At 40.3% G+C, this 14053-nt stretch overlaps 1 protein-coding gene across 3 annotated transcripts in view; it reads left to right on the top strand.

Annotated features, from left to right (window-relative positions):
• AKAP12 (A-kinase anchoring protein 12) overlaps positions 1 to 14053 on the top strand; it is a 59498-nt gene that overhangs the window by 40931 nt on the left and 4514 nt on the right. For all 3 annotated transcript variants that reach the window (XM_028723663.2, XM_077925905.1, XM_028723666.2), the window contains one exon: positions 5407 to 12517. In XM_028723663.2, the coding sequence (XP_028579496.2) occupies positions 5407 to 12509 (7103 nt within the window). In that variant the 3' untranslated portion in view covers positions 12510 to 12517. The remainder of the gene's footprint in view (positions 1 to 5406; positions 12518 to 14053) is intronic.

The following is a 14053-nucleotide window of genomic DNA, read 5'->3' as shown; positions in this document are numbered from 1 at the left end:
CAAGGCAATGATGTGCTCTCAGTTAAACACAATCAACGACACTGATGGCAGTGGGATTAACTATGAAATAGAGAGACTATTCTGGTCTTAGATGTTTAAATATGGAATAAACTTAAGTTTTGTTTTAAAAATTGTTTGGAGACTTTCAGTGGCTAGAGAATTTTGGAACACTAGAGACCCGGGCGTGTATGACATATATCTGATGGATACAGAATGTAGAGAATTCATGGAGAAAATCCAGGGCAGGGCAGCAAATCCGGGGGGGGGGGGGGAGAGTCAACCAGCTCCAGATGTTGACATGGTTGACTGCAAGCACATGAGGTGTTTCAGATTTAACTATTGCAGCCTGAGAAATACTTTTTGTCTTCCAACTGCAAGAAATGGTATCTCTCCTTTCTTGTAAGGAGAGTGAGAAGGTGGGGGAAACGAAAAAAGTTTGAAATGTTTGTTAGAAGTAAAATGTATGTGTAACACTTTTTAGGTATTGTGGCAGTAGACACTCACTTGATTCTATTCATGTTGGAATGGATAGTTTATCTTCCTAATCAGGGCATCGTCATAAAACAACTGCTTTAAGGCCCAAGCTATAGAGTTTTCCCTAATAACACATTTATTTAGAGTAATAAGGAAGTGTTTTCTTTTTACATTGTATGTCAAATGACTGTGAATGTTGGACCTAAATTTCTAACAGCACGTACTAAGTAAGATAAGCTCTATAGTACCAACCACATCAATATCAACTGTGGGAATAAATGAGTGCCTGTGTATTATACAAAGGGAAGTTGTAGTGAAGAGAGATTGAGTACAAGTACTTGCAACAACTAGTAGCCATAGTTGTAATGTGTATTTCCGTGACTCATCCAGCCTGTGGAGTGGGACTGGATGAGTATCATGATTTTGAATGTGCATGTTCTCATTTACACCACCTGCATGCATACCTTGCCAGATCTTCTTGGCTTGATCAGAGGACTAAGAAAAGGGTGCCTTTTACTCTTTGTTCTGCTTCTCATTCAGTGACAGAGAAGGCTTAAATCATTCTAACGCCTCATTAAGGTTTTTTTTAAAAAGGTATAGTACAGGAGTGAGAGAATCTCAGCTGGTTACGTAGAAATCTGAAAAAGTCATGCTGGTGTCTAAAGTATAAATTAAAATTGTGATTACAGTGCTAGAGTTGATTCTTCTTCAAGGTCCTATTTTTCAGATTAAAATCTTCCTCTACCCCAAAGTATTGGGGGCACAGGGGGAGATGAAACTTAACGGAACCTTTTAAAAAAAAAAAGCTAGCTGAAATTTCATTACATGTATACATGTGACATTCAGTTAAGCTGTCTCGTCACTTCTTTTCACACTGCACAATTAAGAACAAAGTCAGTAATGCTGACTTCATTGAGTCATTACTGCCATATATAAGTATGAACTGGCATTTCAGTGAAGCAAACCACAAACAGCAGAGTTATACTGAGAGACACTGTTCTCTCTGGTTGACAGATAGTTTTGAATGTCTATAGACCTGAATTCAACCTTGTTTACACCATCCCTTTGATGTAACTGCACATAAAGCTACTCTGCAAAGTAATGGAGGGCTTCTTCCAATAGTGAGCAGCGTTGTTGGGCACTCACAGAATGGAACTATGGAGGAGACTTGATGTAGGACAGGGTGTGGCTAAAGAAGCCTTGGGGTACAATATTTGGATGTTTGGGTGGAGCCACTCCTTGACACACTGCGGTTTTCAGCATTTTCAAGTTGATCTGGGGTAAACGTTTCTAGAATTGTAATTAGTACTCTTAAAAGCAGTAATCATACTTTTTCAGTGAATTTTATTTTATTGGCATCGTTGCTATTCATAGGCATCATTGAAAGTTATTTTGTTTCGGCATGCTTTTTCTTATGAATCCATAAGCATAGCATATCTTGATTTTTAAAAAATACATTGAATGTAGTTATATCCAATCTCGTCTATATTATGCACCTAGTATTTCACATAAACCTTGAGATTTGTTAAGTAAAATAGCAATGAAATACTGCCCTCTGCTGTTCATTTTTGTCAACAAATTAGTTTTTCTTTTTGAAGATAATGGTTTTGCTTCTGACATGTCAAATGACAATGGAAAAATAAGACAGCGCCTGATAAACTTGCAGTCATTAATTTCTAAATATTATGGTCTGCTTCACAAGTCACTTTAAATGAGAGTTAAACTAAACTATGGTTTAAAGCTGCAAACTGCTGTAGCAATTTTGCTCCTCTGCTGGGAATGTGGCTTGTTTGGGGAAAACAAGCTACAAACCTTGGTTCGAACATAACACTAAGCCAAACCACGGCTCAGCTCCTAGCAGCATGGTGATAGCTGGAGCAGAGGAGAAGTGAAATGCCTGTCCTTTCAGCAGCATGCACCCACATGCTGTGTGCTAGCCTTTAAACCACAGTTTAAAATGGTGTATTAGTAGCAAGAGGAATGTGTATCTCAACAGCTAATGCTTTCTGGGACCAATTTGTTTATGTTTTAACTTATATTCTGCTTAAATTCATAGAAATTATATCCTACACTTCCTCCCAAAGGAGTTTAGGGTGGCAAACAACAAGCAGTAAAAACACATTAAAAACAATTTGAACACAGATGCAGACTGGGAAAGAACTCAACCTAAAAGGCTTGTAGGAAGAGGAAGGTCTTTAGTAGGCACCAACAAGACAACAGAGATGGGGGGGGCAGTCTGTTTAATATTTAAAGAGAATGAATTCAGAAGGGTAGGTACCACAGCACTAAAAGCCTAATACCTAAATTGTGCAGAACAGAGCTCATAATAAAATAGTATTTGCGGGCGGCCTTCTTCACCTGCAGAGTGCAGGGGTCAACTGGATATGTAAGGGGTGAGATGATATTTCGGTATCCTGATTCCAATTTGTATAGGGTTTTATACACTAAAACCAGCACATTGAACTTAGTCTGGTGGCTAATATTCCACCATGTAGTCTTCAAGGTGGCTTGATACGGAATAAAACAACAAAAAATAAATCCAATTAAAAGAACAGCATCAACTAAAATGCATTCCTAGTAATAAGATTTTCCAATCCAAATTCTCAAAATGTCTGGCAGGGTAGATCTTGTCTTTACTGAAGTATTAAAAAATTGGTAACAAATTGTAGCTGAACAGTTCTTCAGGTAGAGGTGGGGTTTTTTTGGTCTTCAAAGCATTCACCAGAAAGTCTCAAAGTAAAGTTATGGTGCAACTGGATTTCTCACAGAAGCATCCTAAATATGGACACTTTTCTTTTGACAAGCAAACATTCTCAGGCCACTTACTGCAGCTTCATCTCATTGCAATTTTAAGTAAAGCTAAATGCATGCAGTGTATCATAGGAGTCTAGTGGATGATTTGAAGGTTGCTAGTGATAGGTCTTTGTGATTAAGCAGGTCCAATTACAGCAGTAGTAGTAGACCTGGATTTCTCCTCCTGTAAAAAGCCTGGAAACAGAGGCCCAATACTGTACTTGGCCAAATCTAGTACAATTATATGTAGTCAAGGTTCTTAGGTAACTGGAAATCGTTCAGATTTGAATTGCTTGGCCTGTTGATATGGAAGGTACTGCATTGCAGATAATGACTATAAAATGTTAGTGCTCTCTGAAAGTATGCATACATCTCTTGAGGAATTATTCTGGGGGTGGCTGGAGATGGAAGCCATCTGTATGGAAGGGCAAGTTGCCATTGATTATTGCTTTATTATGGTTTGATCATGGTCAGGAAATGTGCTTAATGTAATGCAAATCAGATCAGATGTGATTTAGTTGTTAGAGGGTATGGAGCATTTTTAATAGAGGGGTACTTTTAAAAGATTGCTTTACAGCAAAAGCAGAGAAACAGATTTGTTTTTTCTTTCTTTTGCTATATAATTAATATGTCAGAAAATACTCCTTCTTCTTAATCCAGCAGATGCCCAGGACAGACAAAACTATGGTTCTTCACATAATTCATTTATTTAACATTGTGGCACTTTGCCTGTGGAATTCGCTCCCTCTAGTGATACACCAGATAACTTCATTTTGGGAGTTTTTGTTGACAACTTGGTACATACCTATTTACCTAGGCATTTGTGCTGTCTTGAGATAAAGTGTTGGGCTTATTTCTGCTGCACAGTGTATTTTTCATCATCATCATTTTACTTGTATGCTGCCTTTCCTAATTAAATCCATGCTCAGGGTGGCTTACAACATAAAAAGATTTATATAATTACAAACAAAGCAAAAGTAAAACACATCAAAAAGTGCACAACGAAACTGAACAATTTCAACATAAATCATAATACCTAAAAATAAAGATACAAAAATTAACAGCAATAATAGCAAACAAACAAATCCCTAAACAGTACCTCAGCAGCCTCCTGGAGTCAATCATTCAGGGCCCCTCCCTCCTAGGCCAGGTGGAAAAAAGGCTTGCAAGGCATGGAGCAGGTATTCCAGGAATCACAACCAAAATTTATTGTTTGTTTTATAAAATTGATAAACTGCTTGATTGTAAGAAACCTCAATGTGGTTTACAGAAATATAAAACAAGTAAAGCCTCTTAACTAATGAAAATAGACTATGGTCTCGGCTGCTGGCTTGACTCAGATACTATTAAAAAAATTAACTCCTTAAATTTTGGAAGTAGAATGTCAGGTTGGGAACATGGTGTGGCTGCCTTTACATTATCAAAATTCTGAAAGCAAAATATTTGTTTTCCAATGTCCACAGTTTATTTAAAATTCTTTTGATATGCCCTAGGTTTTTCCAGTATGAAGCTTCCAACCAAATTTTGAAGTGACTTTATTTTACTTCATTATCTCTCTATATAATTATGTTTTGTTAATTTTATGCATAGATACCCTTAAAATAATGGAATCTATTTTTATCATGCATTTTAAAAGACATACAGTCATACCTTGGTTCTCAATTGGAATCCATTCTGGAAGTCCATTTGACTTCTGAAAATGTACAAAAACCAAGGCGTAGCTTCTGATTGGCTGCAGGAGCTTCTTGCACTCAATCAGAAGCCGCGTCAGACATTTGGGTTACAAAAAAGTTTGCAAACCGGAACACTCACTTCTGGGTTTGCGGCGTTCGGGAGCCAAAACTTTCAAGTCACAAGGCGTTTGGCAACCAAGGTATGACTGTATATAATGTCCACAATATAATGTCTTGTACAAAATTGAATATGTTTAAGCTCATTAATTTCAATGCATTTGAGTTTTAATAATAGTGCAGTGTATTCCTATATGGGTTTACTTGGAACTAAGTCCCATAGCCTTACTCCCAAATAAGTGTGCCTAGGATTAGAGGAATAGTGATTATTTCTACTTCTTATGCAATTTAAATAGAATTGTGATAACAGAATGCCTAATTATTTATTGCTTTTAAATGTCTCTTACAGTTGGACAAAGAGAAACTGCAAATGTGATTCTAAAAGAAGAGCCAGCTGAAAATATGGAGACCAAGCCAGCAGAATCACCCGATAAATCTAACATAGATGTGGAACAGAAAGATGCAGAAGATGCTGATCAGCAATTGCCATCAGAAGAAGAAAAAGTGGAAGAGCAGGCAGAACCTGGTGAATCTCCATCAGCAAATGATGTTGGATTTAAAAAAGTTTTTAAGTTCGTTGGATTCAAATTTACCGTCAGAAAGGAAAAGACTGAAAAAGCAGAACCTGTTCAGTTGCTGAATGTGAAAGCAGATGAGACAGAAGTGCTATCGGAAGGAGCTGGAGATTGTAAAGAAATCAGGCTAGATACAGTGGAGGAGGAAACACAAAGTGAGGTGCCCTACCCTGTAGAAAAGACTGAGCAAGAAACTCAGACTGAGCAGACAAAAGAAGAAATTTCTCCTGAAAAGGTAACAGAAGGTCCTGTTGAAGCAGGAAGCAAGGAGACCGAGATTAAAAGTGATGGTAGCAAGTCTCCAGAGTCTCCAACAAGTCCATTAACTAATGAAACAGCATCACCCCTAAGAAAGTTCTTTACCCAGGGTTGGGCTGGGTTTAGGAAAAGGACAAGTTTCAGGAAACCTAAAGAAGAAGAACAGCAAGCCACTGAGAGAGAAATGCAGGAGCAAGAAAAAGGAGTGATAAAAGAGGAAGCCACTCCCACTGAAGAATCAGAAAAAGAAAAACCCATACCAGACAAAGAGAAGGCAGAAGTGTCTATAGAAGCCAGTGACGCTATAGTAGAAAGAGAAGAAACAAAAATGATAGATGTCTCAACAGAAACACATAAGGAGGAAGCTGTTGCTGCCTTTGAACAGCCATCACCACAAATGTCTGCTGAAAGTGTAGACATAGAACCCAGTAAAAGCTTGAATAAAATCGACTTGGAGGAGAACTTGGAACCTGCACAAAAATTTCAAATGGCCCTGGAGCATAGCCCTCTTGCATCATCTGAGAAAAAATCTGAGCTAGCAGCTCCTTTGGCAACTGAAGTATTTGAAGGAAAAACAGATCAGTCTGCACCAACTTCTCCAATGCCTATAGAAACGCCTGAGGAGCATTTTGAAATAGTTGAAGCCATATCTGAACCGAAGGCTCCTCTGGCAACGGAAAATTTTGATGACAGACCCACAGAGATATGCACTGATGTTAACACTACTGTGGAGAAGAAAGAACCAAAACCAGCTGAAAAATCAAAACTTGTTCTTGAACAGTTCGTTGAAACTGATGTTGAGATTAAAGGACAAGCCACTGATGAACAGCTAAAAGTCAAAGAAAGCTTGGTTGAACTAGCAAATGAGCCACTCAAGCAAACTGAGCCAAGCAGTGGAGATTCAGCAACAATCAAACCTCTAGAAGTCATTACAAATGAAGTTGAATTACTTTCATCTCAAGAAAGAGCCAAGTTACAAGGCAGCCCCCTAAAAAAGCTTTTTACAAGTTCAAGCTTAAAGAAGTTGTCAGCAAAGAAACATAAAGGAAGAAGAGAAGAAGCTAAGCTAGGGGAAGCAGCAGAACAAGCACAGCAGTTGTCTGATTCTGCAGAAAGTCCAGAAGATCCAAGAGGAGAAAGCTCTGCTTCTTCCCCTGAAGAAACAACAGAATCTGTAGGAAAAGTTACAGATGCAGCACAGACCACTGAAACGGAAGATGGTTCTACTTCAGATATGGAGAGGAAAAGAGACATTGTTACACCTTGGGCATCATTTAAAAAAATGGTGACTCCTAAGAAACGGGTCAGGAGGCTTTCTGAAAGTGATAAGGAAGAAGAACTTGAGAAGGCAAAGACTGCTACTCTATCTTCAACTGAAAGTGCACCTTGTGAAGAGCAGGATGATATAAAAGAAAATGTTGAGGAACAGAAATTAGAAAAAAGCATAGATGAGCCCAAGAGAAAGGTTGATACTTCTGTATCATGGGAAGCCTTAATTTGTGTAGGTTCATCTAAGAAAAGAACCAGAAAATCATCAACTTCTGATGAAGAGGTAGGACAAAGACTTGCTCAAGAAGGACAGAAAATAGATGAAAATGGGCCCAATAAAGAAACAGCACCAAGCATGACCATTACTAGCTCACAAGAAAGTGATCAAGGACAAGGAGGTTTTTCACCAGAACAAGCTGGAAGCCCATCTGAAGGTGAGGGAGTTTCAACATGGGAGTCCTTTAAAAGACTAGTAACCCCAAGAAGAAAATCTAAAACAAAAATGGAAGAGAGAAATGAAGAATCTTCCACAGCTCCAAGTTTAGAACATTATACTTCAGATGGAGAGTCTGGAAAAGAAGAATCATGGGTTTCATTTAAAAAACTAATGCCTGGTCGTAGGAAGAAGAAGTCAGATGGAATACCAGAACATGCTCCTGTTCAGGAAGCTGGAGAAGAAATGACTGAAATCCATGAGGACGACTCTGATGTTCCAGCCGTTGTTCCTTTATCAGAGTATGATGCTGCTGAACAAGAGAAGTTTGAAGCTCAAAAGGCAAAACAAGATGATTTAACTAAGAAAACTTCAGACCAGTCAGAAAGTACTTTGATTATTGAGCAGTCCAATGAAGGACTAGTTCATGCAGTTACTGTCACAATGGTAGAAGGAGAGAGAGCAGTTACAAGTATTGAAGAAAGATCACCATCTTGGATATCGGCTGCTGTGACAGAGTCCATTGAACATGCAAAGGAAGATGAAGAGAAACATATTGATCAGATCTCTGAAACTGGAATTGTGGAAGAAATGGTGGTGGTTACTAAAGTCATGCCAGAAATTCAAAAGGAGTTTAGCGGTGACACACTAACCTCAGAAGCAATCACAGCCAGAGAAGAAGCTTCAGGTGTTGAAGAAACAGCTGAAGTATCCTGTGCTGAAGAGACAACGGAAATGGTTTCAGCAGTTTCAAGGCTAACCGAGTCCCCTGATACAACAGAAATAGTAACACCTGTGCAGGAGGTAGAGGAAAGCCAGCAAAACCTAGAAGAACTAAATAAACAAACACAGGAAATTCTGCAAGAAGTTGCTGAAAGAGTTAAATTGTCCAGCGAAGCACAGGAAACAATTCTGCCTGAGAAAATAGATAAAACAGGGCAAGAAACTGCTATGATATTTCAAGAGGCAGAACCACCCTCAAAGGAAGAACCAGAGAAGACAGATATCCAAGTTAGTGAAAGTAGTCAAAGTCAAGATGAAGCTAAAGAAAGTAGTTTGAAGGAAGCGTTGGAGAAGAGTAATGACATTTGTGTAGAGGTGAAGGAAAGCTCGAAAGAAACTGTTAGCTTGGATAAGACTGATGAGAGTCATGATTCAAAGATTGAACAAGAAATTGTTCAAGAAATCATTGAAAAACAGACTGCTGAAGAGGAAGGATTTGTCATTATCACAGTAACCCCTGAAGAAGGGCCAGAAGTAAATGTTGGTGACTTGGTAAAGGAAGCCAAAACAAATTTAAAAGATGCAGTTGAAGGTGGGATTACAGATACTGGTCGAGCAGTTGATGAATTGGCAAAAATATCACATGAAGAGAAGCCTCAGTTCTCCCAGAAACTTGAACAAGTGGTGAACACCATACCTGACTTGGAAGCTAAATTAGTAACTGCTGCAGATGAGGTAAAAGCCCCTGTGCAAAAAGAAATAAAAGAAGCTGAGCCTCCCTGTGCTGAAGTTTTTGTGCTTGAGGCACCCATCCAGAGCAAGATAACTGAAGTTCCAGTGCAGAATGCAGTAACTGAAGTCAGTGACCTAGGTATGGCCAAACATGCCACACTTGGCTTACTACCAGGAAGCACAGAGAATGTTGTAGTTGAGGCCTGCATCCAGAACAAAGACACAGAGGTTTCTGTGGTAACTGAGACCCATGTACAGAAGGTGGAATCCAAGGGCCAACTGCAGAAACCAGAAACCAATATTTCTATGATAAATGAGAAGCTTGAACCTCTCCATGCTGAGACTGTAGAAGAAGACTTGCCCACAAGAAAGGTGGAAGTGGAGGTCCACAAGCAGAATGCAGAGACTGAGACCCATAAGCAGAGTGTAGAAACAGATGGCCATGTCAAAGAGGTGGAAATGAAGTTCCTTGAAGAGAGGGTAGAAGCAGAGAAGGCAGAATTAAAGGAGGACTTGGAGCTTCCCACAAAGGCTGAAGCAGTGTCCCCCTCAGAAAAAGAAGTGGAGGAACATATAAAAGACACAGAAGCACAGATCTCTACAGAAAAGGCACATGCAAAGTTGGAGGCAGATGCCTGCACAGAGAAAGTAGATGTGAAGGCAGATGTAGAAAAGGTGGAAGTTGAGATTTCCAAAACACAGATGGAAGTGCAGACCTCCACGGACAAGGGGGAATCAGAGGCTCCCTCAGAGATTATGAAAGTGGAGGACCCTATAGAAAAGACAAAAGCTGCAGCAGAAGAATCAAATGCACCTGTTTGTGTGGAGGCCATCACAGTGAAGCCAGATATGAAGGTGCAAGCAGAGGTTCCTACAGAGAAGGCAGAAACAGTGGCCTCATCAGATCAGCCAGATGCAAAGCTGGATATGGAAACTCCTGTAGAGAAGGTGGATATAGAGTCTGCTGTAGAGATTGCCAAGGAAAAGAGTGAAGTGGAGGTTCCTGCAAAGAAGTTGGATGCAGAGGACTCCGCAAAGAAGGCAAAAGTGGCATCCTCTGTAGAAAAAGCAGAAGGTGATACTATTCTTAAAGAGAAAACAGAAGCCCCCATAGAGAAGGCAGCCATCAAGGCTGGTGTGGAGGTCTTTGCAGAGAAGGAGGATGCAAAAGTGGAAGTGAAATTTCCTTCTGAGAAGGTGCATAAGGAGGTCTTTTCAGAACAGTCAGAAGAAATTATGGAAGCAGAAACCACTGCCACCAAACAGCAAGAAGTAAAAGAGATCCTGAAGAATGTGGAGAATGAGGTCAGTTTCAACTCTGAGGTTGAAGATACTTCAGATTCCCTAGCAACATCCGTTAAGATAATTTATGACAAAGCCTCTGTAATTAGTGACAAGACTGAAGCTCCTGAGCAGAGGGAAATGCAAGATGTTTCCCTTTCCTCAGAATTAAAATGTTTTGATGCAGTTGTTACTGAGGAGCTTTCAAAGAACGAAGTAAAAGATGACTCTCCCCTAGTAAAAACATCAACAGAGCAAGCTGTAGCTGAGAGATCTGTGGAAAGGGGACTAGTTGAAGTCTCCACACCTGATCAAAATACAGTGGATGTCATCCAGAAGGATGTAGCAGACGCCAGCCATACCTTGAAATTGGAAGGCACAGAAGGAATTGCAGTTGACGTTCCAGAAAGTAATGAACTGAAGGATGTCACACTTGTAACTGCAACTGAAGGATCTGTGCAGAATGAAAAGGAAGATGCACTTACTTTGGGATCAAAACACACTGAGGCTGAGTTAATAGAGGACAGCACTGTGAAAAGTGAGGCAACTGTGGATTCTGTGAAAAAAGAGGTTGAAAACATAGAGCTAACAACTGAAGAGAAATTCACAGGAACTGTAGCAACTGAAGCAGTAAAGACCAAAGTTGGAGACACCCTCATCTCCGACTCTGGTGCTTTATCAGATGTCATCTCAGAAAAGAAAGGAGAGAGTTCTGTCACAGAAGGCAGTGAAGCAGGTATAAATGGCGTTTGTGTACAGAGTGAAGTGTGTCCTCGTAAATTGCCCCTGGAAACAGTCCTTCCACTTCCACAATCTGCCACAATTTCAGATAGCTCTGAGAGAAGGCAAGCATTGTCGGAGAAGGTGCTCGTAACAGAAACCGAAAAATCAACAGGGAAAATTGAACTTGCTGATGCTGATGCACTTGGTGCAGCTCCAGTGCAGCAAGAAATGCTCACTGAGCAGAAGGAGGTTATCACCACTGACATTCCTGAAGTACAAAGTTATGGAGTTCATAAATCCTCTGTAACAGTAACAGCTGCAACAGCCGAAGAACAAGTTATTGCAGAGAATGTCACAGTTACGGAAACATTAACTGAAAACCTGCAGTCTGTCCTAGAGGAGCAAAAAGAAACCACGTTCAAAACAGTTCAGCAGGTGAGCTTTGCTCAACCAGGACTTGGGGCTCTAGGACCTGATAAGGATACAGTGTCATGGTCTGGGAAAGCAAATTCAGTGGTAGAGGAGGCAGTTTTAGCAGCAGTAACATGCACCAAAGATGATTTGATCCAGAAGTCTGTATTGGATTCCAGCCCAGAAATGAAGCTTCAGAGATTAGAATCAAGTCAAGAAGGTGAAAAAAAGACACCTCCAGAAAGAAGCCCCTCTTTAACTCATATAGAATTTCAAAAAGATGTGGTTCAATCGGTGACTATAGAGTCACAGAGTACAAAAATTGTGCTGAAAATCATCCAGAATGCTGTTGATACATTGGAGCAAACAGAAGAGTTGCCATCTGTGTCAAACCAACAGAGTGAGCCATTTCTAAAGAGTGTAAATAAATCTGAAATTCAGGAAAGTTTGCAGACTGGTCAGATTCTTCCTGTAAAAGGCAGAGGAGAGAAAAATCTAGAGATCCAGCCATCAACTATAATTTTAACTCAATCTGCAGAGAATCAAGAGGCCTTCAAAGTGGCAGAAGAAATGCCTTTTGTGTCTGATAAATCTGAAGACGCTAAAATGAAACTGATGTTGCAGCCAGATGAACGATCAGGCACTGTGACAACACTAGCACAAGACCCTCAATCTCTGAATGAAATTGTGAAAGAAATTAAGCAAGAGACAGATTTCCAGAAAGAAAATGGTGAACCAAAGCTGCATTCTGCAGGGGATATAGCCACTCCAACAGAGATTCAGAGACCAGCAGTAGAAGATACTGCCTCAGGAGATCTACCCAAAGAGTCACTTGAAGTGGCCCAACCAAGGCTGACGGATGTAGAAGCTGGGCAGACTGTTCAGATCCAACAGCAGTTTATAGAACAACAAACACCTGTGAAAAACAAAGATGACCACAGCCAATCAACAGGATTCGTGGAGACATACACAGAGAAAGATGTAAATAATCAAGACTACACCATCAGTGAGAGTCCACAGCTAAGCTTAGAGCTCACTGAATCCTGAGGTTTAATGTAAGTATCTACTATTTAAATTCAGAATAATTAACTATTTTCAGTGGCTTTTTAAGCTAGATAACTGAGCTAGATAACTTGCTATCAGAACTACAAATTGTGGTCAAATATTTCATTGTCAAATGGCTTAGAACAGGTTTTCAGTTTCTTGTTTGAGAGACTGTACTTAGTATTTTTTAAGAAATATCTCTTAAGCTGTCTTTTGCATTCAATTGAACTTCAGAATTTAACTTTGTTCCAGGTAACAAGTTTCCCTAATATGCAGGCTGTTTATGGGACAAAGCTTGACTCCTCGTGCATATGCTTGCCTTCATATGGCCTGGTTAGCGCCTAATGGCACGATGGGAGCAAAACAACTGGTTTTCTAAATGTGCACCAGCATGCTTGCTTGCTCATACTAACCCATTTTTTTGGCCTAGAACTATGTGTGAACTAAGCCTGTGAAGATCCATTATTTTGCCATCATTTTCAAAGGATGTTCTTTAAAAGAACAGTGAAACCTAGAGGAGGAGGCCTTCACACAACTTAAAACCATATACAGCTGTGACTGAACAGGAAATGTTCATTTCTGTAATTACAACAGATGGCTTTATGGCATTGTCCTAGTCTGTCCCATCCCCCCCCCCCCCCGAATGATGCAGCAGGTTAACAGGATATATTCAGAGCCCCAAGTTTACTCGGGTTTGTAGAAGCAACTTGAGTCTCTTACCCCTTTATTAAGGTGGTCTGAAACTCTTCTTACCATAAGGTTCCTGTGAGGCTTAACTGTACAGTTTTAATCGCTACCCAAACTTTTTTTATATACACTTTTCCCTCGCCCTAGGATATATCCAGTGACCAGCACCATGTAGTTGCTCCACTCACAATGCTGTTTTAGCTGTCCCCACCTTAAATCTTATCTGCTGTGGCTGGGCCTGTATTTGCTGCTGTGTGTGCTTGCCTCTCCTCCGCCATCCCACATATTGCCTTATATGCAGGTGGGAGCTGAGTCAGCATCTTCAGGCTGTGCCTGCAGCCAAACCACGTCCTCTCTAGCACAATAATCAGATCTAGTAAGATAGCAGCCAAGGCTGTTCCTGGCTACCTCCCAATAGGTTTCTTAATGTAAAAAGAGGAGTCAACCGCATATTCCTCAGCTGTGCTTAGAGCATTCTTATCACAAGCAAACTATCAGACAAATCAAAACACCGATTAAAGCTAATCACTGCTTGCCTGCTTCTTTTGCTTACCGACTACTGCAGGGAAGATGAACCTGTGGTTGTCCAGTGGTTATTGGAGTTCAGTTCCTTCAGTTTCAGCCAGCATGGTGAAATACCAAGTAAGGGTTGTACAGTAGTCCGACATTTGGATGGCCACCTTTGCACCACTGCATCCTCCTTTTTTTCTGGCAAGGGAAAGTTAACAATTCAGCCTTAGACAGGCTTCCTCAAACTCGGCCCTCCAGATGTTTTTGGCCTGCAACTCCCATGATCCCTAGCTAGCAGGACCAGTAGTCAGGGATGATGGGGATTGTCGTCTCAAAACATCTGGAGGGCC

The sequence above is a fragment of the Podarcis muralis genome, chromosome 3 (assembly GCF_964188315.1).
Source record: "Podarcis muralis chromosome 3, rPodMur119.hap1.1, whole genome shotgun sequence".
NCBI lineage: Eukaryota > Metazoa > Chordata > Lepidosauria > Squamata > Lacertidae > Podarcis > Podarcis muralis.
The sequence above is the reverse complement of the archived record's forward strand: the minus strand, read 5'-3'. Positions and strand labels throughout refer to the sequence as shown.